General features: G+C 42.8%; 1 protein-coding gene across 9 annotated transcripts in view; it reads right to left on the bottom strand.

Moving 5' to 3' along the window:
* HIVEP1 (HIVEP zinc finger 1) overlaps nucleotides 1-26708 on the bottom strand; it is a 131920-nt gene that overhangs the window by 41845 nt on the left and 63367 nt on the right. For all 9 annotated transcript variants that reach the window (XM_072853275.1, XM_072853280.1, XM_072853281.1 and 6 more), the window contains one exon: nucleotides 18414-18467. In XM_072853275.1, the coding sequence (XP_072709376.1) occupies nucleotides 18414-18467 (54 nt within the window). The remainder of the gene's footprint in view (nucleotides 1-18413; nucleotides 18468-26708) is intronic.

Here is a 26708-nt window from a genome sequence, read left to right as displayed (position 1 = left end):
AAGTGGTGTTGTTGAGAAGTGCTGTCACTCAACCAGATGTCTAAAATGGAGCTTTTTCAGAAGCTGTATTACATCAAATAGGATTAAGTTACCCAGCCCAAGAGGAGAGGTAACAATGCCATTGTGCAGCGCCTCACTTTTCACATCCCAGGGATACCAGAGCATCTCTTTCATGCTTTGCCTGGTTGGCTTTCTTCTGCTTTGCCATCAGGACTCTTTGCTTAATTCTTTTGCTTCAGTATGAATTCTGCACTCAAAACATGACACAAAAAACTGATGTTTCTAAACATGACTTTGTTCACCTATGATTTCTCTGCTGCACTCTGCACAGGAAATAGAGCAAAAGAACACAAGTGTGATGGTGTAGATAGAAATCTGGCAGAGGAACTCAAGCAGCAAATAAAGGAAAGGTAAAAGCAATCTGATTTTTTCTTCCGTAGCATTCATTGGTGAACTAGACAGTGCCTTGACAAAATGATCTCAATGGTTTTGTTTAAGTAACTTTCAGAACTGCCTGTCTCAAAGCCTACGTGTTATAATAAACACCCACTCTCTTTCTCTCCCTCCTAATAGAGTGCTTGTACTTAAAAATAAAAAAGAAGAGAGTAAGAGGGAACTGAAGCAAGGCACCAAGCTCCCTTCTCCCTCAGTGCTATCCTGTGAAACATGGAACAAGCAACCACTACCTGCCCCTACAGTCCAACGAGCGGCACAATTTTCATCTCATGTCCTCACTTTAAGTATCCAAATGCCTTAACTTCAGCTCCTAAATCTGTACTTCGCTCCCAGGGCACTGCAAGTAAGATCAAGCCTCTTCTGAAGGTCTTCAAATACTAATTGATGTCTTAAACATACAGCTGAAAGGTTACTCTGACGCCTAACAATGGTAGTGATTCAAAGGTGAAAGGCTTTTCAAAAGAGAGAAACCATTACTACGGATCTTATTCTGATTAAAGCTACGCTCCCCCACATCTTTAGATATTAAAAATATTCTTATTCTTGACATCTGATACTTATTTAATTTTGATTTCACCAAAACTATCGAAAGTACTCATGAATCACCCTGCTGGGTCTGTTTCCATGAATAAGTAAAGAACATGATTAGGAGATAAAGAAATAAGTCTTGCTGGCAAATGTAAGGCCACCAGAACTTACATTAAACACAGCAGGGAATAGCTAAACTTTCATTTTTTATTAAATTACCTCTTTAGCTTCATACTGTCTCCTACCTGTTAACTACAGCCATAAATATTTTTCCTAAAATTATAGTTTTTCCAAAGCATAAAAAAAACCCAAACAAGAAAATCCTGATTACATAAACCACACATACAACTATGAAAATGTTCACAGTCAACAAGTCAACAGAAAGATCTGAACAAGCTTAACCCAAGCACCATGCTTAATTTTAAGCACAAATAGAGAGGATTTTAAAGTCAATCACTGACAATTTTAACAGTCTTATTTCAGGTGCCTAACATCAGACTTCTTGAGATGGCCACATGGTGGTCACTCCCCGTTTCAGAGGTCAGGGGGCAAGTCGAAGAACTTGGGGCACTCCAAGTCAGCAGCGATATTTGAAAACCTCTGCCAGTAGGCTTAATCTACGCTTAAGAGCTTTTCTTGCTGAGAACACCAGTCCAAACATATACAGAGCGGACCCTTAAAAACCAGTTGATCTCTACGTAAAGCACAACTTGACATTAATTAGTTAAAAAAAGGGGAGGGAGGGCTTTGACATTCAAAGCTAAAGCAGTTTGATACGGATAGGATCAAGCGTTCATCTATGCCAGCATCTGTCCTTTTGTTCATATCGGCAAATACTGGACCATTCCATAAGGCATGGATAAAGTAAGTACGGTTTCATTATTTCTTACTGCCTGGAAACACATTATTATTTTTCTTGGTGTTTTCAACAGACAACACTAAGCTCTGGGTTGATATGTGACCCATCAAAGATATTGTATTGGCTGCCAGCAAGACAGAGGTTCCCCAATCCTCTCTTAAGGGTCATTTCACACCAGGTTTTCGTACTGGCGTTACGATTTTATTAGCATAATTTCTCATTATTAACCAAAATAGCAAAAGTCCTACTAACACAAGCTCCAGGAAAGGTGTACTTGTGTTAATGCGTGGTACCAGCACTCATTTGAGTAGTGCCATTAATCTCAATAACAGCATACATTTTTGTGAAGTCAAATTAAATTTTAACACTCTCTACCATCACACCCTGGCAAGCCCATAAAATCAGTGTCCCTCAAGTTCATATATTAAAGGTAATTGTAAAGAAAATGTATATTGATATATACACCAAGAAATCATACCCAGTAGCTCTACCACTAAGTAAGTTTCCCAGATTTGAAAATTAGTATTTCGTAACATCACAAGATAATTCAGGTGGGAAGGGAACTCAGCAAATCCCTAGTCCAACCTCCTGCTCAAATCACGGCCAGCTATGGGGTCAGACCAAGGTCCTTAGGGCTTTGTCCAGTAGGGTCTTGGAAACCTCCAAGGAGAGAGTCTACACAGCCTCTGAGAGCAACATCTTCCACTGCTTGACTGTCCTCGTGGGGAACAAGCCAGTCCGCACCTCTCTTGGTTCAACTTGTTCCTGTTGCCTCTCATCCTCCCACCATGCTCCACTGTGAAGAGTCTGACGCCATCTTCATGATAACCCCTGCCAAAAACCACCTCTTCTCAAGGCTGAATGAGCCCCAGGTCCCCCAGCTTCTCCTCATAGGACAAGTGCTCTAGGCCTGACAGTTGTGGTGTCCCAATGCTGAACTCCAGGTTTTTGATGTTCCTCCTTCACTGGGGGGCCCAAAAATGGACACAGTATCTAAATGTGGTCTAAGGATTGCTGAGTAGGGGAAGATAATCCCTTCCCTTGATCTCCTGGTTGTGCTTTCGTTCGCACAGCCCAGAATGTGGCCTCCCTTGCTGCCAGGCAGGCTGCTGGCTCATGCCCAGCTCGCTGCCCACCACCCCTCCAGGACCCTTCTGTAGAGCTACTCCTGGTCAGTCGGTCCCCAGCCAGTCCCACTTCAGGGGCTCCTCCTGCCCAGCTGCAGGGCTTTGCATTTGTACCTGTTGAAACCAGACTTATTACTCCTCTGGCTATCCACCTATCCAGACCTTAACACCCTAACTTGGATACAAGAATATAGTGGGAGACAGTGTCAAAAGCCTTGTTAAAGTCAAGGTAAAAAATGACATCCACTGCCCTCTCCTTTTCCCCAAACCTAGTCACTTTATAATACAAGCCATTTTATCACAGTAATTTTATCACAGTTTTCATCAATTTCCATTGTTATGAGATTGGAATACATAAAGCTGAAGGTCTGCAAAGTACTTTTGCTCACATTTACACCCAATACATTGTTTGCATGCTTCTATAGGTCTTCATCTTAATAAGTCACCTGGATCAGAATGCATACCAATGATACACTCCCTGGCTACATAGGGAATAGCATCCTCCAGTAATCCTGCTTTCTTGTTGCTTAATTCCTTTTCCCATTCCCAACTTCCGCCATCAAACAAATCACATCAGTAAATGCTGTGCACACTTCACCCCACTGATGGCAAAACTAACAGGCACCTCTACAAAAGCAATGCAATCTAAAAATGTTCAGTTTGTTCCACTCGATGCTTTAGCATACGTACAGATGTGGCTGGCGTTGCTTTATATCTAAGTCTATTTGTATGCAATTCATAGGTTTTCAAATAAATACGTTCCAAGAAATACCCGTATTGTTGGCTACCAAAAGTAAGCGATAGTTGAGAACAGGCAAACATTGTTTAATCACGTTTAGTACAAAATGTAATGTTTAAACTATACAACCTACTGTTTCCACTAGTTCTCTATTACCAGGAGTGAATTGTCACTTTGAAGGTGACACTGGGAAAAGGAAGAAGTATTTCTTGTCTTTTGAGTAACATTTTCCTGAAATAATAGGCCTGCCTATATTTCAAGCTAGCCTGAGAGAGACAAGAGCTGGTGTGGGAGCAAGGAAGAGGCTCCCCAGACTCTGGGGACCTCTCTCAGCACGTCTCTCACCAGCGTTTGAGTTGCAAAGGTACACTAAAGCTGAAAGGGCAGAATAACTTTCTGGACTGACCAAAGCTAGGGTAAATAGATACAGAAATATTGCACTCATTAATTCAAAACATAAAAGTTTCTTCCCTGAGAATCAAGAACATATACAACCTAGTAAGTGAAATCAAGCAAATAATAGGTTTAAAGGTGCAGCCACAGAGAAGGGCGCACTCTGGGCTACTCCTCACGCACTAGATGAAATACCATGGCACCATTAGCAAGGGCAGAGCAGATTAGCTTTATAAATTGTGCAATAACATTTTACCATACGGTAAGTGAGACACCTTTGCCCCGAGGCACGCAGCTTGGACTTATCAGGAAGCTCCCCTGTGATACAGTTTCATCCCAGACGTGAGAGTCTGCCAACTCTTCTTTGGCCTTGGGATAGGTAAAGAGTAAATGACGAGTTGCAGTCTGGGGCTGTCTTTCTGACAGCATCTTTTCAAGTCATGGCTACTCACATCAAGACAACCTTGATGGCGAGACTTCTGATGGGGTCTACGGACATAACTACCCTATGCTAACGAGACCAAGAAAGATCTTCTTTGTAAGAGTCTGGTCTCATTTCGTGCATTTAGCTTCTCAGCTTGAGTGAAGAAAGTAACAACCAGCAGATTTTTAGCCATAAAAACAGCGTGCTTGATGAGGAAGACCATGAAGATCGAACAGCAATAAACATCTGACCACTGAGGTAACACTAGAGCCTCAGCAGAGAAATGCCAACATCCACATGTGAACAGGAATCAAATGCAACATTTCAGCACATCTGAAAATCTCTGACCAAAGTGAAATGGATTTTTTTTTTCCCCCAAAAACAGTTAATTTCCTGCCCAGCATGAAACACATTAAATGAAACATGACATTTGATACTGATCGAGATTTCCCACCATTATGTGTCTAAGAAACCAGCAGAGGCTGAACCACTGTAAAGTTTCACAGGACTTGAGCACTTCACTGAAAGACAGAGGAAAGGTAACACAAGAACAGCAAACGCCGACCACACGGCTTATGGTTAACACCTAACTACTTACACAAAATGTCAATATATGAACATTCAGCAAGGCCATATACTACAGTATTTTAAACATGCTGAAAAAAATTAAAAATATTTATTATATGAAGTAGCCCCATGGAATTTGGGTACTGGCTCTGAATTAGAGCCGTTTAAAAACTCTAAATTCCTAATCTACACGGAAGCCTTAATACTAAACTAAGAAAAGTAATTACCGCTTAAGTGCTGTTAAGATAAAGCACATTGACTATGAGCAGTTGGAGAGACACCGTTATGATAGCTAACACCACCAGCAATCCTAGCCTGAGAAGTTCTTCCTCACTGGGCACTGCAAAGACATGAAAAAAGACAGGATGCCTCCCCAAAGGCAAATTAGCCAGCTCCCAGTCAAAGCCTAATCAGAAACCAGTTCCACCCAGTTATCCATGCAAGAATAAAGCTGTTTAAATATAACCAGTTAGAGAGAGTATGTTTGCCAGAAATTAACTAAAATACCTTCAGGGACATCTGGAAGTCTTCCTGAAATGTCAGGCAATGTTGTGAACAGTTTCATGACTAAATTATCTGTTTGCAAGTTAAGGATTATGTTATTACTGGAAAGTTAGGATTGGGCTAATAAATCATTAGAACAACTTCCACCCCTAACACACAGAAGAAGAAAGGCCATTAAAACAGAATTATAGAATGGCTCTTGAAACAGCAACCAGTTTAAGGGTTATCAGCAACGAGCAACTGCTATCTGGTCAGATGAGATACTGAATATAAAACCCCCAAACATGAGTCTGAGGGGAAAAAACAGAAATGAAAGGAACAAGATGTTAACTAAACTCTCTTTGCACATAATGAAGTTCAAACAGAACAAGCTCCTTAGTCATATTCTCTGCATTTCTTTAACATAATCTTCCATTTGAAAAGCAGGGATCAAATGGAGCAATTTCCATACTGCCTGTAGCAACTGAAGAGAAATGAAGAGCAGCAAAGAGCTCAGAGCTAACAACCATACTATTTAAAAATAGAGAAAGGAATAGTTCTGGCAAAGCAAGTAGGAAAAGTCTTACTAAGCAGGTCTTTCTCTGAGGACTAAATGGCGCTGTGAACATGACAGAAGCAGGAGAAGTTGATTTGATGGGAATCTAGACAAGAGGAATGTCCTAACCATGGAAGCTCAGTCTAGCCCGCTAGAGATGGTAAGGGTGATCTCCTCCAGGGTGGATTTGCTTCAGCATCAGTGGAAGGTCCTCAATGCCAAGACCTCTGAGCTACTCGGAGCTCCTTCCCCAGCCTCGCTTGTCCTTTTCCACAGATGTGCACAGTCTCTCTTTTCTCCCTCTCACACATACACCCGCGCACCTTTTTAGGAGATTCCTATGAAAGACTCCATCCAGGTCAGCCAGTAGCATATAACTAACAGAGAGTGGTACACTGTATCTAACTCACCGTCCATTTATGTATTTTCCCTTCAGAAGGAGGCCAAAGGAAATTAACAACTAAAAGGAGCTAAAGGAGTATCTGGAAGGCATGAAAAAACCACTCATTACTCATATGCAAGACAGACTACAAGGAAGCTACCAAGTGAAAAATCTTGCATTTCCACAACTGGCTCGCTCCCAGCTCACATCAGCTAAAATTAGCAACCTAGTGCATTTACTACACATGTGTAGGTATGCCTCTCAAATTAGCTAGTTCGTTAGCTCAGCGTCCTCCCACCACAAAAATAAGCTAGTACTGGCCTCAGATTTTAGAAACTTGCAAGAAATCCTTCTATTTTTCATGAATAAATGTCAAGCTCAAAATGTTACTGCATCTGAAAACAGCCGCTGATTTAACAACGCACTGTACCATGATTTGGAATAGCCAATTTCCATTTACTATCAGGAAGATGCTTTTTCAACAATTGTTTTACAAACTTAATTTGTATAATGTCCCTCTGAAAATGATACTTGCAGGTTGGAATCACTTTTGCTGAACTGTCACTCAAAAAATTTGCTCTACTTGTCAGAAAAAGTCAAAATACTATTACTTTAACATCCCATTAATGCTTTAACCAAGTTCTCATAATAGCTCCAAAGGATGAAATGTTCAATTTAAAACTGTAAATCTGTTTGTCTGCCTGTCAAAACAATACCAGTTCTTGCTGTGTCTAGCACCAGCAGTGGATTTACCAAGCAGATTTCATCTGCTAGTAGTCTAAACTAAATGTACTAACCAAAGAAAATTAAAATAGAAATAACAGATACAGACATTGACTCACAACCCAGGAGGTTTACAAGAGCCAGAAAACTTCCCTGGGTTAAGCCCATATTCTAACGTTGTTTCTCAGAGCAAAGAGCATGTAAACATCTCCATTTTTATCAGTTTGCCCCTCACTGGTAAAATGAGGACATTAAAATGCACTTAACTATTGAAGACAAAAGCAATAAAAAATGAAGTTAAATGATATCAGAGACTATTCCTGCTCCCACAAAAGTCAGGAGAGTTTTCTCACTGTCCTTCATGGGCACAAAACCCTGCACTGAATGTGCCTGAAGACAGAAAGAACCTTTCAAGTCATCATTGCTGTTATTAGCAACATGCAATGTTCCCTCAATGTGAAAACACCAGAGATTTTAAGAATAGATGGGACTTCACAAAAATGTGAGATCTTGCATGACATGAGCTACAGACAGAATCACAGAATCGTATAGGTTAGAAAAGACCTTTAAGATCATCAAGTCCAACTGTTAACCTAACACTACCAAGACCACCACTACACCATGTCCCTAAGCACCTCATCCAAACGTCTTTTAAATACTTCCAGGGATGGCGACTCAACCACTTCCCTGGGCAGCCTGTTCCAATGCTTGACAACCCTTTCCGTGAAGTAAAATTTCCTAATATCCAGTCTAAACCTCCCCTGGCACAACTTGAGGCCATTTCCTCTCGTCCTATCACTTGTACTTGGGAGAAGAGACCGACCACCACCTCGCTACAACCTCCTTTCAGGTAGTTGTAGAGAGCGATAAGGTCTCCCCTCAGCCTCCTTTTCTCCAGGCTAAACAACCCCAGTTCCCTCAGCTGCTCCTCACAAGACTTGTGCTCCAGACCCTTCACCAGCTTCCCTGCCCTTCTTTGGACACGCTCCAGCACCTCAATGTCTCTCTTGTAGTGAGGGGCCCAAAACCGAACACAGTATTCGAGGTGCGGCCTCACCAGTGCCAAGTACAGGGGGACAATCACTTCCCTAGTCCTGCTGGCCACACTATTTTTGATACAAGCCAGGGTGCCATTGGCTTTCTTGGCCACCTGGGCACACTGCTGGCTCATATTCAGCCAGCTGTCAACCAACACCCCCAGGTCCTTTTCCACCAGGCAGCTTTCCAGCCACTCTTCCCCAAGCCTATAGCATTGCATGGGGTTGCTGTGGCCCAAGTGCAGGACCCAGCACGTGGCCTTGTTGAACCCAGCACGTGGCCTTGTTGAACCCCATACAATTGTCCCCAGCCCATTGATCCAGCCTGTCCAGATCCCCCTGCAGAGCCTTCCTACCCTCAAGCAGATCAACACTCCCGCACAACTTGGTGTCATCTGCAAACTTACTGAGGGTGCACTCGATCCCTTCATCCAGACCATTGATAAAGATATTAAACAGAACTGGCCCCAACACAGAGCCCTGGGGAACACCACTTGTGACCGGCCGCCCACTGGAGTAAACTCCATTCACCACCACTCTTTGGGCCCAGCCATCCAGCCAGTTCTTTACCCAGCGAAGAGTGTGCCCGTCCAAGCCATGAGCAGGCAGTTTCTCCAGGAGAATGCTGTGGGAAACTGTGTCAAAGGCTTTACTGAAGTCTAGGTAGACAACATCCACAGCCTTTCCCTCATCCACTAGGCGGGTCACCTTGTCATAGAAGGAGATCAGGTTGGTCAAGCAGGACCTGCCTTTCCTGAACCCACGCTGGCTGGGCTTGATCCCTTGGTTATCCTCTACATGCTGTGTGATGGCACTCAAGATGATCTGCTCCATCAGCTTCCCTGGTACCAAGGTCAGGCTGACAGGCCTGTAGTTCCCGGGTCCTCCTTCCGGCCCTTCTTGTAGATGGGCGTCACATTAGCTCATCTCCAGTCAACTGGGACCTCCCCAGTTAGCCAGGACTGCTGGTAAATGATGGAAAGGGGCCTGGTCAGCACTTCTGCCAGTTCCTTCAGTACTCTCAGGTGGATACGAATAGTTCCTGCATTAAGCCAATCATGGCTGTCTGAGCTGCTGCAAATATTTTAGGAAGACAATTCAGTCTTGATTTAAAGCCTTATAGTTTGACGTACACAGAACAATTTAAATAAATTACCTCTCAGACACATGTATTGACATATTTTAATGTAGATACAAACACTTTATGAAATCAGACATCAAGCAAATGCACAACTGAATTGCATGAAATATCACTGCTAGCTTGTAGTTTTGAATGTTTGGAAAGTAAAAGGTAGGTAGCTCTGGTGTATGTCAACAGAAAAATAAAACGGCAAGCTAATCCTCTCACCAGCATTAAGTAGCAAACAGGACACTAGTGTAACTTGCAACTTTTGAAGATTATCTACTTCCATTTAGAGCAACTGTATTTCTAGCCCATATGGTTGCTGAAGATAAGGACGGAGAGATGAAAAGAATCAAATGAAACTTTGGATCTTGGTTACATGTCTTGCCCCAAAAGTAAGGCACAGTTTCCTACAAATACAAAATGGAAAGAAAATGTTTTGGACTAATGACAGTACGTGGGTACCACAGCAGCAGAGAATCCAGAAAGCTCACATGCTTGCAAACCTACAGGAAAAATTCAGGGAAACATCTGTGGAGGATGAGGTCACTCTAAGCCGGTAAATCAAAATGCTTAAATAGTTTAGTACCACATTCCCAGATTTTTGTTTGATCTCTCCCCTTCTCATTTAATTTCCTATTTCCCTTGAACATTGGGATGAAAGAATACAGTATTGACCACAGCTGATGACCTAGGGAGCAGGGTACATCACCAGCATGCAGCGCTCCCACCTGCTTTTTGGCAGGGAGAGGTGCAGTGGCAGGAAGCAGGATCGGGAGTGCCTGCAGGGAGGGGAGAGGAGGGAAAGGACCTGCCTGCTCCTTTGAGGCCAGATGGTGGGCCGATGAGAGTCGTCTGTAAGCTGGGACATGGCAACATAAAAAGGGCATCAAACTTTAAGGTAAGACATATGCAATGTTTATGTTGATCTAGGGAGAATGCTGGTATATTTATAATAATGTATTTGAAATTCCCTCTATACTTTTGTCGTGAATGAACGTGCATTCATTTAACAAGAGGGATGATAAGGCAGAGAGGGTTTGGAAGGACTCAGAAGATATGAAATATGTCTGCCATGAATCTGCGACAGAACCTCCGTTTTTGAACTAAAGTCTCGTGCTTCCATTTATAATGACAAACTTCCTCACCTAAATCTCAGTGCCGTTCAATTTACTAGAAAAATAATATTCCTGTCAAAAAAACAGCAGATGGGAAAACAAGGTAAAGGGCAGTTAATTTCAGTTGCCTCTCCTCCATGCCAACACACTACTTTGAAGGGACTGCAAGTGTGGGAGGGGAACATATGTGCATGTGGATTGTGCATCTCAGAGAATATTTGCTGCTGGAACGTAATCTCTCCTGTCTTTACTCTTTCTTTCCACAATAGCTCAAATGTACATGCACACAATGGGTGGTTCCACACAGTTACACGTGGACGTAAGCCAGCGAATGGAGAGTCTCAGTCCTGCATGCAAACAGTGACTACAGAGCCACTCCACCAAATACCACGTCAACCTTAATGCTTCAGAGACAGATTAGCACCCACTGAAAGTGCAGGTGGAGGCTTTAAGTAGCTCCACAACAGAGGCTGGAAATAAAAGCATTTTTCAACAGCACCCCAGAAGTTGCTTGGACCTTGCTGGAGTCCAAACCAGGGCTTTGAATGGGTCTGCCTTGGTGGTTTCTCAGCAAATACTGACAGAGCCTGCTGCCATTTAAACAACCACTGATCAAGTCAGACAAAACTCTTGGACCTGCCAACAATGTTTCTGTATCTAAGGACGCAAATGAAGAGGGCACTACTAATACCGAATCAAGAGACTCTGGAAAGGAACTGATCTGGGTGAAATTCTGATACTGTCTGAGGGAGAAACTTGTGTTACCTCTGGAAGGGAACTCTATCATCCAGATAGATCTGTCACAACAGCTTGGACCTCTGGAAGAGGTGATACCAACCTAGAAATCCACCTTCACACACCAAGAAGTAAACAGCTATGCTGAGGATCTGAAATGGAGGATGCAGGAGAATACACAGCATAGTCCTCACATTCCACGTGCAGCATCTCCAGCAGCAGGCAAGAAACTGAAAATGCTCTTTTTAAGGAACGTGAAAATGATGGAGTGAGAAAGTATAGCAACTTGGTTCATAGGCAAATGACAGAGTCAAATAGGTGCTAAATAGACCCTAACACAGTTTAAGGACAGACCTGATCCCTTCAGCTCAAGTGGGTACTCCAAAATAAGGACTCACTCTATCAGAACTGATAAACTGGAAGGGAACAACATAACACACTGACCTGAAACTTAACTGACAGCTTATTCCTTTCTGCTATTTAGTCCTGAGAGACCAGGAGTGCTGTAATAAAGACAGCCACCAGAACATGGATCCTGCTCCATGCTATGGAGCACAGACCTTGAAGGAAAGGTGGTGTACAACAGGTAAGTCTTCCCATGCTTTGTCTGACCAAAGTCAGCTGCAATTGTTGAGGCAGCAGGATAGTACAAAGCCTCTGACCCTTAATAAGACAGGCTGAAAACAGGCTTCTCCTTGAAGCTACACAGAGAGATACCTGCCAGTCCTGGGAAAGGGTCAGGAGAGGAGACTGGGAGATGCCTGCGTGCCATTAGAAGAACTGGAAGTCTGAATTCAGAATGGATTTGTTATACTGTTGTTGACAATCAGTAAACTGTTTAAAATCTTACCTATTGAAGAAATAGGTACAGTCAGTCTATCCATCTCTCCATCTCCTGCATGTGCTGGTTTTGGCTAAGGTAGAGTTAATTTTCTTCATAGTAGCAGGTATGGGGCTATGTTTTGGATTTGTGCTGGAAACAGTGTTGATAACACAGGAATGTTTTAGCTATTGCTGAGCAGTGCTTACACAGAGTCAAGGCCTCTTCTGCTCCTCACCCCACCCCACCAGTGAGTAGGCTGGGGGTGCACAAGAAGTTGGGAGGGGACATGGCTGGGACAGCTGACCCACACTGACCAGAAGGATACCCCATACCATAGGACATCATGCTCAGCATATAAACCTGGGGGAAGAAGAAGGGAGGGGGGGACATTCGGAATGATGGCATTTGTCTTCCCAAATCACTGTCATGTGTGATGGAGCCCTGCTTTCCTGGAGATGGCTGAACACCTGCCTGCCCATGGGAAGGAGTGAATGAATTCCTTGCTTTGCTTTGCTTGTGTGTGCGGCTTTTGCTTTACCTGTTAACTTACTTCCATGAGTTTTCTTACTTTTACTCTTCTGATTCTCTCCCCCATCCCACTGCTGGAGAGTGGGTGAGCACCTGTGTGGGGCTTAGTTGCCGGCTGGGGTTAAACCACAACACTGCAGAAAGTCAAAAACTTGAGTAGAAATTCAAACAAGAACAGCAGCTTATTCAGAGGGATGAATTCATACCTGAAAAACAACTACGACAGTCTGCAAGTCTAAACTGCAATGAGGCTGAGGAACACATGCGTGTCCCCAGACCATCCCAGACCACCTTATACTCTGAGGACACAGCAATCGCCATGACTGACATGTAGAATGAGGAAATCTATCTTCCATCTGATCTAGCCATTTATCATTGATCTTTTTGGCTGTGACATGGCAAGAAGCAGTTATCTGAAATGATGTAGTTGAGCCCAGAATAGTACTCCTAACAGCCAGAGAGACCCCAGGATCAGTGGGCAACGCAGAGTATACATCAGGCCATGAGAGGGTTCTTTTGGGGATCTGCCATCCACTTCATGGCAAATCTTGGTGTTGCTGAAGTTTGTCGCCAACTTTAGTTCCCTGAAGAGTTTCAGAAGCCGAGACAGAGATTTAGGTGGCAGTCTTAGCACCACTGCTGCCAAGTACAGAGGTAACCAAGTTAGTTCCTCTAGTCCTGAAGAACGCAATGACAGTGTTCGTGGAGCTGATGTACCTAGGACCCAGGCTGCTGTGACAGACAGAGAACTGCTGCAACAGATAAAGAAGAAAACAAATGCTTACAGCGCTTCATATTGGCCTTCAGTGGCTGAACTGGTTCTGGGGATGACCAAATCAGAAGCCTCTGTGGTCATCACAAGGATCTGAGAGGACTTGACTTTACCAGTCTGGAATGGAGAAGACAAAGACACTTTCTTGGGATGGCTTTCTTAGGAGGATGGCCAGCGGTAGATCAAAGACAAAGCAGTCAGAGTCAGCTGATTGCCTTCCAGCCCATGATACCCACTGGGTCCCACATCAGAGAAAGCTTTCACTGGCTTCTCAAGGAGAAATGTTTTGTAGTTCGAGCTCACCATCCCTTGCAGGTTTTAAAGAACACCACGTGGAGCACTTGCTGGGAGCAAGACCTTCTCTGTCACACTAACGAAACCCTGTACATGTGTCAGAAGATGAAGTTCAACCCCACAGCAGGGGTACACCCAGGGTGTAAAACAGCCTTGGGAGATATCATCAAACCTAAAGAGAAGCACAGCTTCTCCTACTGGAAGTTCATAGCAGCAATTGGGCAGTTGAGAGAAAATGAAATGACACAAGAATTATCCACCTTACATACTCACTGAGCGGGAAGGTGAGCATGGCCCCTAACGAATGTATTTCTGGTCTCAAGTGGCAGGCCATCTGAATATCCATAATCTAAATGTATTTGTGGACTATCACTCCAAAAAATAAAAAAGTAGGTCTTCCAGTTGCAACTTTATACTAAATAACCGAGGTCTGCAAACTTGAAAACTATGCCTGCTCATTTACTCTCTCCTCTGTGCTTACTAGAGACCTATTCCAGTTTGCACTTAATTGGATTACTACAGCTAATGGCAAAATCAAGTGTTAAATACATATCTTTTTGTAGTCAATTAAATTTAACTTAAATCCCACACATGTATACAGTTATGACTGATCAGTGCACAGTGCTAGTCAGCAGAAACCCAGCATGATTAAACTTATGAAAAATTCCCCCCTGCAAATATGCTGTGCCACTGACAGCTCCACTACTGACAGAGCAGTAGTTAACTTACGAAAATTCCACAAAATTACATTCCCTATTCATTTCAGATAGGAAATAAACAAATCTAAAGTGATCGAGATGAACTGAAAGACAAAATAAATGAACAAAGAATAAAAATATATAAACATACTTCACGTGAATCTGTATACACTGGATTGTGATTTAAAATAACTGATGTGAATATGTGCACATTTTTGTTTACTTGTTTAGCTCAAAACATATATTTTCTTTTTTCAGTGGCCTTCAGACTCTAAAGCTTCAAATAATTTCATTTACTTCATACTACCAAGAAATCTATCTATTCAGACATTTAAGAAACAAACAAACAAACAAAAAGATGACAGAGGACATTTTTCATTTGAAAAGAGTAGCCTTATCTCAGTTATTTCTATATCAATTTTCTATGTAAAAATTTATTTTTCAATTGAAACATATGAATTTTTCAGCCAGCCATATGAATTTAGATTAGGAGTCAAAAATTAAGCAATGATCTCTTTGACTTCTGAGATGCTGAAAGCTGAGTGCTACCATCATGTAAATCTTTGCAACCCCATCCTTTTCTGAGTACCTAGTTAAGTTTACACTAGAGAAGCTGTCTTCCTTTATGCAAAGGTGTTACTGAGCCACATGTGAGAACAAACGCCTGACAGCAGAGGTTAGCTCATTTTTAGTTTGAACATGTCCATCACAAAAAATAACCCACACCAATATTACTTCTGCAAGACCAACAGCAACAAGAGCAGACACCAATACTTTACACACCAAGTTTGTTACCTTTGGATGACAATACTACTTATCTATGATCCACTAAACAAAAATACATCCAAACTATTTAGGAGAAGGTCTAGTTTGTTGAAAAGTCTTTGTAAATGTTTGAAGGACTGCTATTACCATCTAGCCACTTGGTTTTTTTCTCTTCCACCTTTTACAAATATGTAGAGCAACATCACAGTCCTGGTGCCCATACAAGACAGTCTGTATCAAATCTTCCCTTGAAAAACTAAACCAGTCATGAGTTTGGAGAAAAGAAAGCTGAGCGGGACATGGACGAGGTTCATAAAAATCATGAAGGCAGTGAATAAGGTGAATGTATAACTGCTATTTAACAAATTGCAGTGCTTGAACCTGGGGACACCTGCTGAAAGTCAGAAATTGAGAAAAAAGGTAAAATAATGTACTTTTTAATGTGATTGGTAGTGAACTTCTGCAGTTTGCTGCCAGACTATGCTGAATGCAGAGAGCATTTAATCAAAAGGATTCATCAGTAACAGGTCCAAAAATGTCTAGATACCAAAGGGACGAGGCAGACATCCTTAATCCAATGTCTGTGGACAGCATGAGGGGAATGGACCGCAGAAAGCGGCCAGGCTTATGTGCTGTCCTTAAACAGTACATCCTATTGCCTCTGTTGAAGGCAGAATGCTGGGCCAGATCACCCTGCTGAGATCCGCTCGGGTATTTCTTATGCTCTCTCATCTTCAAAAAGCGTTGAAGCTCATTGTTTCAAAAGATAATAAACTTTGATTCCAGGACAGAGCATCAACAATTTACAACGGTGTTTACAGATGTGTCGCAGGCCAGGACAGCTCACTACCACAAGAGGTGAATGCCTACCCAGAACAAGACAAAGCACTGACATCTGGTACTGTTAGAGGAAAGTATCTCAAGCCGAATCTGGCAGCCTGAGAGAGGCAAGGCTGCTGTCACTCCATGCCCCCAGGTCCAACCCGTAGCAAGGCTGAACATGTTTTTCCAACAGGCACATGCACACAGAGCACACACATACACCACACACATACATATATACACTTATATATGGCTGGACATACAGATCCCAGACAGACACTCAGAGCACTCACATCAATGCTAATGGCCTCATCCTGCTCCCCGCTCCGGCTGAGCAGGATGAAGTCCATTAATGGGAATATATCTATATGACCAAGGTGGACCCCTCCAGCAGCTGGGCTCAGACACTCAGTCTGCCCAGTAGCCGCCCCTGGATCCCAGTCTCCCCAGCTGCTGCCACCTGGACATATGACCCCCCAAGGCTGCAGGCAGGCAGGCAAGGGCACCCACCCACACCCACCCACCCACAGCTGTCCAGGACTGCCCAATAGCTGCCCCCCTGTGCTCTCACCCCTACAGACACGCAGCTGCTCCCACACCCAGAGCTGACCTTTAGAGACCTCCAAACCCATCCTGGCCCCCAGCCCACGTCACCTACTCAGTCTCGTCCAGCTTGATCCTTGCTAACAATCGCACGCTCACCCACACACCTGCACTCATCCCAGCTGCTGCACCACAGACCCCCATACACGCAGGGAGTAACGAGTCCCTCGCTGGAAAACAGTTGAAGGTGGAGTTTAACGAGGAGACAGGGCAGACCGTGCTGGTCAGGAGCAGGGCGTTGCAGCAGACAAACATCCTGGCCAGCCCCTGCTAACATGCACACAGACCCTTTTATTCTGTTATCCCTCTACTTCCCACATTGTTCCTCCCCATATCACCTAAATCTCTCCCTTTTCCCACCTTTAGTTCCTCCCCTAGGCATCCCATAATAAGTCCTGTGCAATCCCCAAAAGCTCTTCCCCTGCATCCCCCAACATGTCCCACACCTCCAGCTAGCAATGCCCTTTGTCCAAAAAACAACCACAAGAGCTGCTCCCAATGGCTCATGGTGATGGGTTTCACTCTGGACACGGAGGGTCTGCTGGCACAGCCCTGGGAGGGGACTGGACAGGCTCTCCCTTCCTCTGGGTCCTTAATTTGGGTTTCCACCTGCCCCTGTGTGCTGGTTTTGGCTGGGGTAGAGTTCATTTTCTTCATAGTAGCTAGCATGGTTTGGATCTGTGCTGAAAACAGTGTTGGTAACACAGGGATATTTTCATTATTGCTGAGCAGTGCTTACACAGAGTCAAGGCCTTTTCTGCTCCTCACCCCACCCCACCAGCGAGTAGGCTGGGGGTGCACAAGAAGCTGGGAGGGGACATGGCTGGGACAGCTGACCCCAACTGACCAGAGGGATATCCCATACCGTATGTCATCATGCTCAGCATATAAAGCTGGGGGAAGAAGGAAGGGGGGGACATTCAGAGTGATGGCGTTTGTCTTCCCAAGTCACTGTCATGTGTGATGGAGCCCTGCTTTCCTGGAGATGGCTGAACAACTGCCTGCTGATGGGAAGGAGTGAATGAATTCCTTGCTTTGCTTTGCTTGCGTGCGCAGCTTTTGCTTTACCTGTTAAACTGTCTTTATCTCAACCCAGGCGTTTTCTTACTTTTACCCTTCCAATTCTCTCCCTCATCCCACTGCGGGAGAGTGAGTGAGTGGCTGTGTGGGGCTTGTTGCCAGCTGGGGTTAAACCATGACACCCTGTGCTCCTCTGGGCTTCTGGATGTGGACCTTTCATGGCTCTCCCGTGATGGGCCCGGCAGTGCCCATCAAGGTATTGTTTGGGCTTCCCCCACCAATGCCTCTCTGGGCTCCTCTGTGGGTGTGCAGATGAGCTTTATCACACAGCCGAACAGGTACCACTGCAGTCAGCCAGCCTTGAAATGCAATGACTTTCCACCAGCTTTCTAAGCTCTAACACAGATTTAATCTGTCACAGGTCATCTGTTTCTTAAAATAACCTGTGATGATCAATCCCCCTTCAGCATCTGTTAGAAGTCATTGCATATTGCTTGTCATAAGCCAAATATGGTTATTAATGATTAGGTAAATCATATAATGAACCAAATGGTTAGTGCAGGCTGTAGTCAGTAACTTGTGCACATCCCTAATGCTACAGCTTCAGCAGTATCATCAAGGTCAACGCAGCTACTCAAGTGGTTAAAACAAAGCATTTGTGTCTCAGCAAAATTGGGGCGTTACAGATCACAGCCCCTGATCTGCAGATAGACATGCCTGGGGCCTCATCCAGCGCCCAGCCCAGCGGACTCTTTTCACTGATGCAGGAAGGCTTTGGATCAGCCTCTAGAATCACAATGTGTTTTTTTCTATGTAATTTTTTGGGTTTGTTTATTACCTCTCTGTTGGTCTTCTGTTCCATTAAGTTGTTTTTGTGCTTCTTCAATTTTGTCTGCAAGAAAGAGAAGTCATTATTAAAACACATATATTAAAAAAGCAAGATTTTAGAAAGTCATTTACTGAAATCTGTCTTGAGCTATCTGTTTATATTTAGGAGCAATACCATTCACACGTAAATATGCAGTACATTATGAGTAATACGGCCATATAAAATTTTATCATGTTTTACCAGCAAGGCTATTGACATGTTAAATTACACGGAACTGCAGAAAGAAAAGCACTGGCATCGGATCTGCAGTCAACAGCTAATCCCGCCGTAGTTTTGTACCATCTATAATAATTTATGCAGTCAGGGGACTCTTCGGAATAGGTATTATGGTGCATTACAGAGTATTTTAATATGTTTTTGAAAAATGCTGTTAGAACAAGACAATGCAGCATTAAACACGGGGATACAAAGAGCAAACAGGATTTGCTACGTGAAGCAACAGAGCCAATACTGTCACATGGGAGTAATGGGGGGTGAGCGGTAGCCCCGTGCTTATTCCTCTGTGAAACTACCCGAAATCCACACACATGCAGCAGGAGCAAAAAAAGGCCTCAAGTCTTTACTCTCGCCCTGTTCGTAGCAGATCGCCCGCTGCCCCCAAACACATCGGTGTCGGGAAGGGAATTGCGTTTCTGCCGCTGTTGCAGAGAAGGTCCCGTGGGGAGGGGGAACCTTGTTCTGCACACATGTGCATATGCACGTGCAGAGCAAGAAAGAAGAAAAAGGGCAACTGGAACGAATAAAAACTTGAGACCAATTTCTTTTTGGTAGCAAGCAGTCCTCTGAGCGGCTTCAGGATAAGAGGTTGTATTGATAAGAAGCAGTGGCACTGGGAGAGGCCGAGCTCCACATTGAACTATGGCCTGACCCACCAAGATCTGAGCTTGGAACGTGGCTTTCAGATATAACTGAGCATTTTCCAAAATACCTATGCAAGCTTTTCTTTTTTTTTTTCCTCCCTTCTTTTTTTTTTTAAATTTCCTTTTTTTTTTTTTTTTGGGGGGGGGCAATTTTTATAAAATTAAATTGAAAGAACAGAACATAACTGGATTCACCCTAAACCTCTCCAACTGTACTGGTACAACTTGGGAAATACCAGACTTCTTGGCTGCCATACGTAGAAGGAGGAGGACAGCTCTGCAAAGTCCTCACCTCCTTCTCCACAAGCGTGGAGGTGGTTACCTGGTCTGACTTTTACTCACCGTTCCTATACAACACAAGGTTTCTAGAAAATGGTCCTTTCTTCAACAGACTTTTAAATCAGTGGGTTTAGATGACTTTTCTAATATTTATGAGCTGAACCACTCAGGTATGTTGGAATCATTTGTTCACATTTGAGGTCTGAAATTGTTTTCCAATTATTTTCTCAATAGAACCAAAAAATTATAACTGAAGGGTTTTGTTAAACCCTTCTCACAGGTTTTAAGATCAAGTTTTGTTCATCTTGCTCCAGTTCTGCGTTCCTGCCTTTCAAAACTAGCACCAGCTTTCCTTCCTCTCTAAAGCTCAATCACTTCTCTCCTGTACATTGTCCCAGAGAATGCATCAAACCATCTCACAAGGGTGCTAACCAGGCAGACTCCCAGAGCCGGAGCAAATGAAGCTGCTAATGAGAATGACTACCACCACAATTTTAAAAGCCAAACCTCTACCTTCTTCCTCTGAGGTTAGCGACACATACACATATATCTAAAGTGAAGTTTCATACACAGTCTCTTTTGTACTGACTTATGGGCTGCTGAAGACCAACACAAGCAACTCAAACAGAACAACCCTTTGCTAGCTCTTTACCAACCCAGTTACACAGGCTTACTTTAAACAACAAAGACTTGATATTTAACATCTTCCTGGATTTCAGCTACAGCTGAAATACTGTATGTATCTATACATTTTTGTATAGAAAGGGCTGCAAATAGCAATTTCTAACAAAAATAAGAGGAAACATAAACAAAGCATCTTTTATACACATGTGCCACTAACGCCATTAGAGAAAAATGTATCTAAATCTTATACTGCACAGATTATCGCTTTACAGAAAGGTGATGGAATAAGCAACTTACAAAGTTGCATGACAGCTGATGAAATACATGCACACGCAGGAAAAAAATAAACATCAACAAATTAACCCTGTAAATGGAGCTGTAAGATTTACCAAAAAGCAACAAGCAATCAAAACCATAGATTGGCTATCAAACTCACTTCCCCTCTGTTTAGAGATATATCTAATGCACAAGACATGGTGTTTATCTCTTGAGAGGATGTAAAAGATTTGTGACCAAAATTTACACTTAAGTACACAGATAACTGCAGTTTCATTATTAAAAGAATTATCTGCATATTTCACATAAATGCTACAATAAACATTTGCATTTAAATTCACGATCATCCCATTTTATAGAGAAAAATTACTTAAGTATTTTGGAAGCATGCTACATTAGATTGCCAGAAAGATCAAATGCTTTGATCTCCTTACCCGAATTCTCTCTCTCTTATTTAAAAAAAAAATAATAAAAAATTGAGTTCCTATCAGAAATTCCCAACCACTTCTTTGTCAGATTGTAATCCTAAACAAAGAAACACAGATACCAGAAATAATAACTAGGTAAACATATGTTTGGTGCACAGCCAGAAAGTCTCCTGCACTTCCTGCATCTCCTGAAATGTTTCCCCAATGAATTATATTTGTTGCATGTCTGTCTTCCTACCTACGGAGGTATCTCTGTGCAGAACACTTCGGAGCATCGTGAACACCAAAAAAATTCAATGTTGGTTCTGGAAACCAAGACACTGATTTTGCCTGTAAACGAGGCATGGCTATTAACGTTGGTCTGCCTGCTAAATGCTTCATTGAAGACTACATCCTCGTAACGACCCGCATCACACAGCTACCCGCTCTTCTTATGGCACCAAGGCATGTTTAACACCATTGAATGAAATCTGTGGCAGCTGCTTCCCAGCCTGCCGCATTTTACAACTACAAATCCTAAATGGGCGACTACTTTACAAACCTCTGCATTTCAGGCTGGAAGGAAGAACCGGGTTATCCCGAACTGCCGCAGAGCAGGTGGGAAGAGCAGGCTGTGAACCTCTCACCCCAGTGACGCCGAAACGCAGCCTCCCTGGTTCTTCTGACAGCTCCCACGTACGCCAACAATAACTTGCTAACTAACATTAAATTTATATTATCCAGTCATTTCCTTCTCCTTTGTCTCATTAAATTAGTCTTATGTGAAACATTTTGAGGCAAGTTATTTCAGACAACGTACCATATTCTTCTACAATTATATTATAGGTTCTCTAATGGTACACACCTTCGAAAATTCTTTATAAGCAAAAATAGATTACGTAAGTATCATCTGCAAAACCCAGGAGGAACTGAAAACTGCAAAGTCCACTATTAACTGCAAATAATGTTATCTGATCCAACACTCACTTGATTTAGTATTATTTCAGATTTAAACCTGTGATACTGAAGATACTGTCTAATCTGAAATTCCACAAAGGAGACATTTCTTCATCACTGGAATATTACTTACTTTTGCTAGGATAAGAGAAAATAATTTAACTAATTGAAATTTCTAATACATGGCAGGCACATCACCCTCTTTATTTCCCATAAAATGACAGAACAGTACGTATCTTGACGACTGGTTTATTGTAAGACCTATCCAAATGTCCCCAGCCTTCAGCAGACAGCCTTCTGGAGCAGCACACATCTAGAAGCAAATGATGACGGTGACAGACACACTCTCATTTAAGATGGGACACTTCTCACTAAGTGCTTACTAGAGAGGGAAAAGAAGAGCAACAATAAAAGAGGAAATCTTTATATGCCCTGCTGTATAGAGAGGAGACTCCATATGACAGCAGTGTCACAAGCCACGGAGCCAGCTCTTGGTTATCCCAGGCAGGTGCATTCCACAAAAAAGCAAAGCACAGGGGACATCATATAATGGTTATATATCTAAAACTATATATACAGGGTTTTTTACATATATATACACACACACACAGAGGTTTTTTTATACACACACACATATATGTACGTGCATGAGTATAAAATAAAATGAAACAACATGGGTGCAATGGCTTTTCTTACTCCAGCATTAAACCTTTTCACGTTATTGTCCAACACAGCTCTCCCAGCAGGTATCTGCTGCGTGGAAATATCATCAAATTCCTTGAGGTTTTAAATATATAATGTAACTGTGCTTTTTATGAACACAAGGAAGGAGACTGGCACACATTAAAATATGCTTCTTGTTTGAAATGCCTCCTGCTGTGATAGATCATTAAACGGATACCAACAGTCTGAGTTAGATACGGTGGTGCTGTGGTGGGTTTTTAAATGAAAAAAAAACAAAAAACAACCCAACAGATTTTTCAGCAGCTTTACATTCTCTATTTTTGATCTTCACTGAGAGATATAACCTCACAGATTTTAATTATACCACAAATAAAATGTAGTTTACAAAGATCTTTACTTTTTTTTTTTTTAAGACATCAGCATATCAATGTATACAAACCTGAACATGTTTACGTGTATTAGAAATGCATTAGGAATCTTCATAAAGAAAACCTTTAAAGGTCTTATTTATATGGTCAGTTAAGGAAGAAAAATAAAGGTTTAGGAATTTCATCAAGGAAAGAAGAAATATCAAAAAGTGTGAGGTTTGCAAAATATGAAACCAGTAACTTTTGACAGCAATTTCACAGAATCACAGAATCGTATAGGTTGGAAAAGACCTTTAAGATCATTGAGTCCAACCGTTAACCTAACGCTACCAAGACCACCACTACACCATGTCCCTAAGCACCTCATCCAAACGTCTTTTAAATACCTTCAGGGATGGCGACTCAACCACTTCCCTGGGCAGCCTGTTCCAATGCTTGAGAACCTGAAGTAAAATTTCCTAATATCCAGTCTAAACCTAGATTTAAGCTGAAGCAAAAGAAATCTTCTATTTGTGGGTTTGTTTGTGGGGTTTTTTTGTTTGTTTGGTTGGGGGTTTTTTTGTTTGTTTTTTTTTTAAAAAAGCACATAAGAAAACTCCTCTCTTTTTTGCTCATGAAAGAGAGTCCCCATGCCAGTGTAATGAGATGACTTTGTTCTCCTGAACAAGTTGCCCCGTACAGTGAGAACACGCAGAGGAATGGAGCAGCAGTCACTGAGGAGGACTACTTTTAAGCCACCAGGAAAGCTTACATGGGGGTGGGAAATGTTTGTTAAACTTAAGCAAAACACCCAAACATGAATATTTTTCATCGTACATATTTGCATGTGTCTATGACTGTAAAAAGGCTTTTTTTTTGGCTTGATGAAGATGCAAAACTTCTGCTCTAAAACAGTAAAAACGGCTTTGTTTTTATTTTTTTTTAATCTCATGGATTCTGTTTATGGATAAGTGGAAAATTAGCAGATTTACACCATATTGGATGCTAAGAACAGGCTACTTTATCAAAACTTTAAAAAATACGAGTTCATATCTTGCCTGAAAGGCTAGGGTTTTATATTCAAATATTTAACCAAAACAGCTGGTAGGAAAATGTCAGCATTTTTTTTCCCTTCAGTTAAAGGCAAGAACAACTCTCAGGCCTTATGCCTGAGTCATCCTAAAAATACCTCCAGCAAAACAGCTTCAGATGGCAACAGTTCTTCTTGTTGCTTTCTCAAAAAACTCACTCTCTTACCTTACTCCATCAGAATACATCTGAAAAGTAATTTTTAAAATAACTTTGTGTGTTTTTCAATGGACACAAAGAAAGATGCTGCTTTAATTATATTTTCTTGCATTAATCATCTAGACCCCTAGCAGAGAAGGGAACTACAGGGACAAAATATTCTTCAGCTGAAGCGCATTAACACAATCACGCTATGTGCATCGGGAAGCATTACTGAAAACAGCATCATAGGTGAGTTTTCCTTTTTTTTGGGGGGGGGGCAGGCACAGCTTGAGAAAACCACTGATGAAAGTTCAAAACACTGCGTTTCCCATCGCTACTTAAATTCAGAGAGCAAGTGAAACGAGGCTGAGACCCTGTGTGGAAATGTCCATCTTCTGACTATTGAAACCCACCAGGCTTATGCACCAGAAACAAAGTGCTTTGCATTTGACTGGATGAGAAGTGTTTCTGAAAGCATCAGAAGACCACCATGTATAAATAAATGAATGAATAAATAAATAAATAACAATTTAAAAATGCCCTGAGCACTACATGGGTGGTGCAGACCAGCACGGCGCTTGAAGAGCAGCTCAGATTCGAGAGAGGGGGACCCGAGCCCGCTCCCACGTCCCACTGGAACCATTTCACACCTCGCCCCGAGGGAAGCCCCATGGTCCAAGCATCCGTGCCCACAGAGCGCAGGCAGCGGCGGGGCAGGAAGGGCAGCCGCACGGAGCTGGTGCGCCACGTGAAGCTGACGCGAGGCTGGGGTGCTTCCCGGGGCGGTGGGTGCCCTCGGTGCCGGAGGCAGCGTTTAATCCCGAGGCACCCTGCTTGCAGCAGAGGGCACCTGCCAGGGGCCGGCGAGGATGCAGACGCGCCCGCGCCCCACTGCCAGGAGCCTGCGATGCTTGGCTTTTCGCTTTCACTAGGAGGAGGAAAAGCTCTTTACAATCTGCTAAAACAAGATAATGCTTTTCGGTTAACTGAGATGAATCCCAAGACTTCCCTGAACCAGCTAATTAAAAAAAGAAGGAGGGGGGGAAGGAAGAGTCTTGTCTGTACAAGGAGCCCATTAGGTTAATTGAGAGCACAGTCGGCGGGATGCTGCTTCTTGCCCATCCTCGGGAAGAGCGGCGGCTCGGCAGGCCCCTGCACGCAGGCTTCCCCGCGCAGCGGGAGAGTCTCCAAACCCGACACCCACAGGGCAGAGCCGGGGGAGCGGGTCCCGATGCACCCCGGGCCCGCAGCGGGAAGAAGGGAGGGCAGAAGGAGGTGCAGGGGCTGGCAGACCCGGCACCGGAGGACGCCTTTGATGGCCCCGAGCTCCCACCGCTGCCTTCCCGCCGCAAAACGAACACCGACGGAGTTCGCAAACAGCAGCAAAAAGACATTTCACAAAACCCACTGGACGAGGCACTCTTCTCACTCAAATTTAAACCTACTTTTAATTAGAAACCACTCTTCCATCCCCATATATTCCCCTTTCCTAATTTAATGACGAACGCTCAAGATTAAAAGGAAGAGATCAGATGAGGCAAAACCAGTCCCTACGTCTTCTCTTCAATTTTACAGTGTGGGAACTTGACACCTTTTGGCATACGGTTTGTTTTGCGGCTTCTCCTTTCCAGTTTAGGGCTTAAGAGAATCACAGCACCACGGCTTAGTGAGTTGCCAAACACTGAGCTGGATCGCATGGATCTCCCCAGCCTATCAGAAATGCAAGGCTTAATCTCAGTTTGTCAGATGCTACCGGGTTTGAAGATTGCTCATACAGCTGTAAGGAGGGGGAGACCTCTTAAAAATTATGAAATGTTAATTCAAAATTCTTAGGAACTAGTAGGATGATGCAGGAGCAGTTGTCATTTTAAAAACTATCAACTACTTTTTTAAACATCTTAAATGAGATTTAAAACATCTTAAAATGTTCTACTAGTCATTAGAACCTTGACTAATGACCTGTTTGATCAGTTTTTCAGGAAAATTTTATGCATTTTCATTTTAACGTCAACTTTGAATGCTCATCATATTCCCTGCCATATATAATTATTTGCATTTAAAAATGAAAAAACCATGACAGATACTTTACATAACCCCGTTGAAAATAGAAGATAAAAATCCTCCTACTAGTCTTCTTCATTTTAAGAAAAAAAAATAGAGGCCTGCATATTTGAAAATACAATCTGTAATCTGCAGATTGAATTAGTATCAGCAACGAACAGCTATACTGTACATACAATAAAACAGTCAATGGAGAGGCTGTATATAAATTAAATATATAATAGCTTTATCCTTGCCATCACATGTATTACTTAAGCATGGCAAGGGCTCCTGATGGGGTTGACAAGGTGTATGCGCATAAATTACATAAGTATTTTGCATATGAACCCAAACTCAGTCCCTGTGTCATCAATTTACGACTGGGGAGCCTTCAACTTCTGTTTTTGTTTACATGACTTGAATTTTTATCATGAGGCTTTTAAACTCATCAAAAACTGAGCACAGGAGGGGGTGAGGGGGGAAGAGGATTTTTGGGTGGCTGTCATCTTGCAGGAGGATATAGCAAACAGCGAGGCACCT

The sequence above is a fragment of the Ciconia boyciana genome, chromosome 2, assembly GCF_034638445.1.
Source record: "Ciconia boyciana chromosome 2, ASM3463844v1, whole genome shotgun sequence".
NCBI lineage: Eukaryota > Metazoa > Chordata > Aves > Ciconiiformes > Ciconiidae > Ciconia > Ciconia boyciana.
Note: the sequence above shows the minus strand (reverse complement) of the source record. Positions and strands in the feature narration are given on the sequence as shown.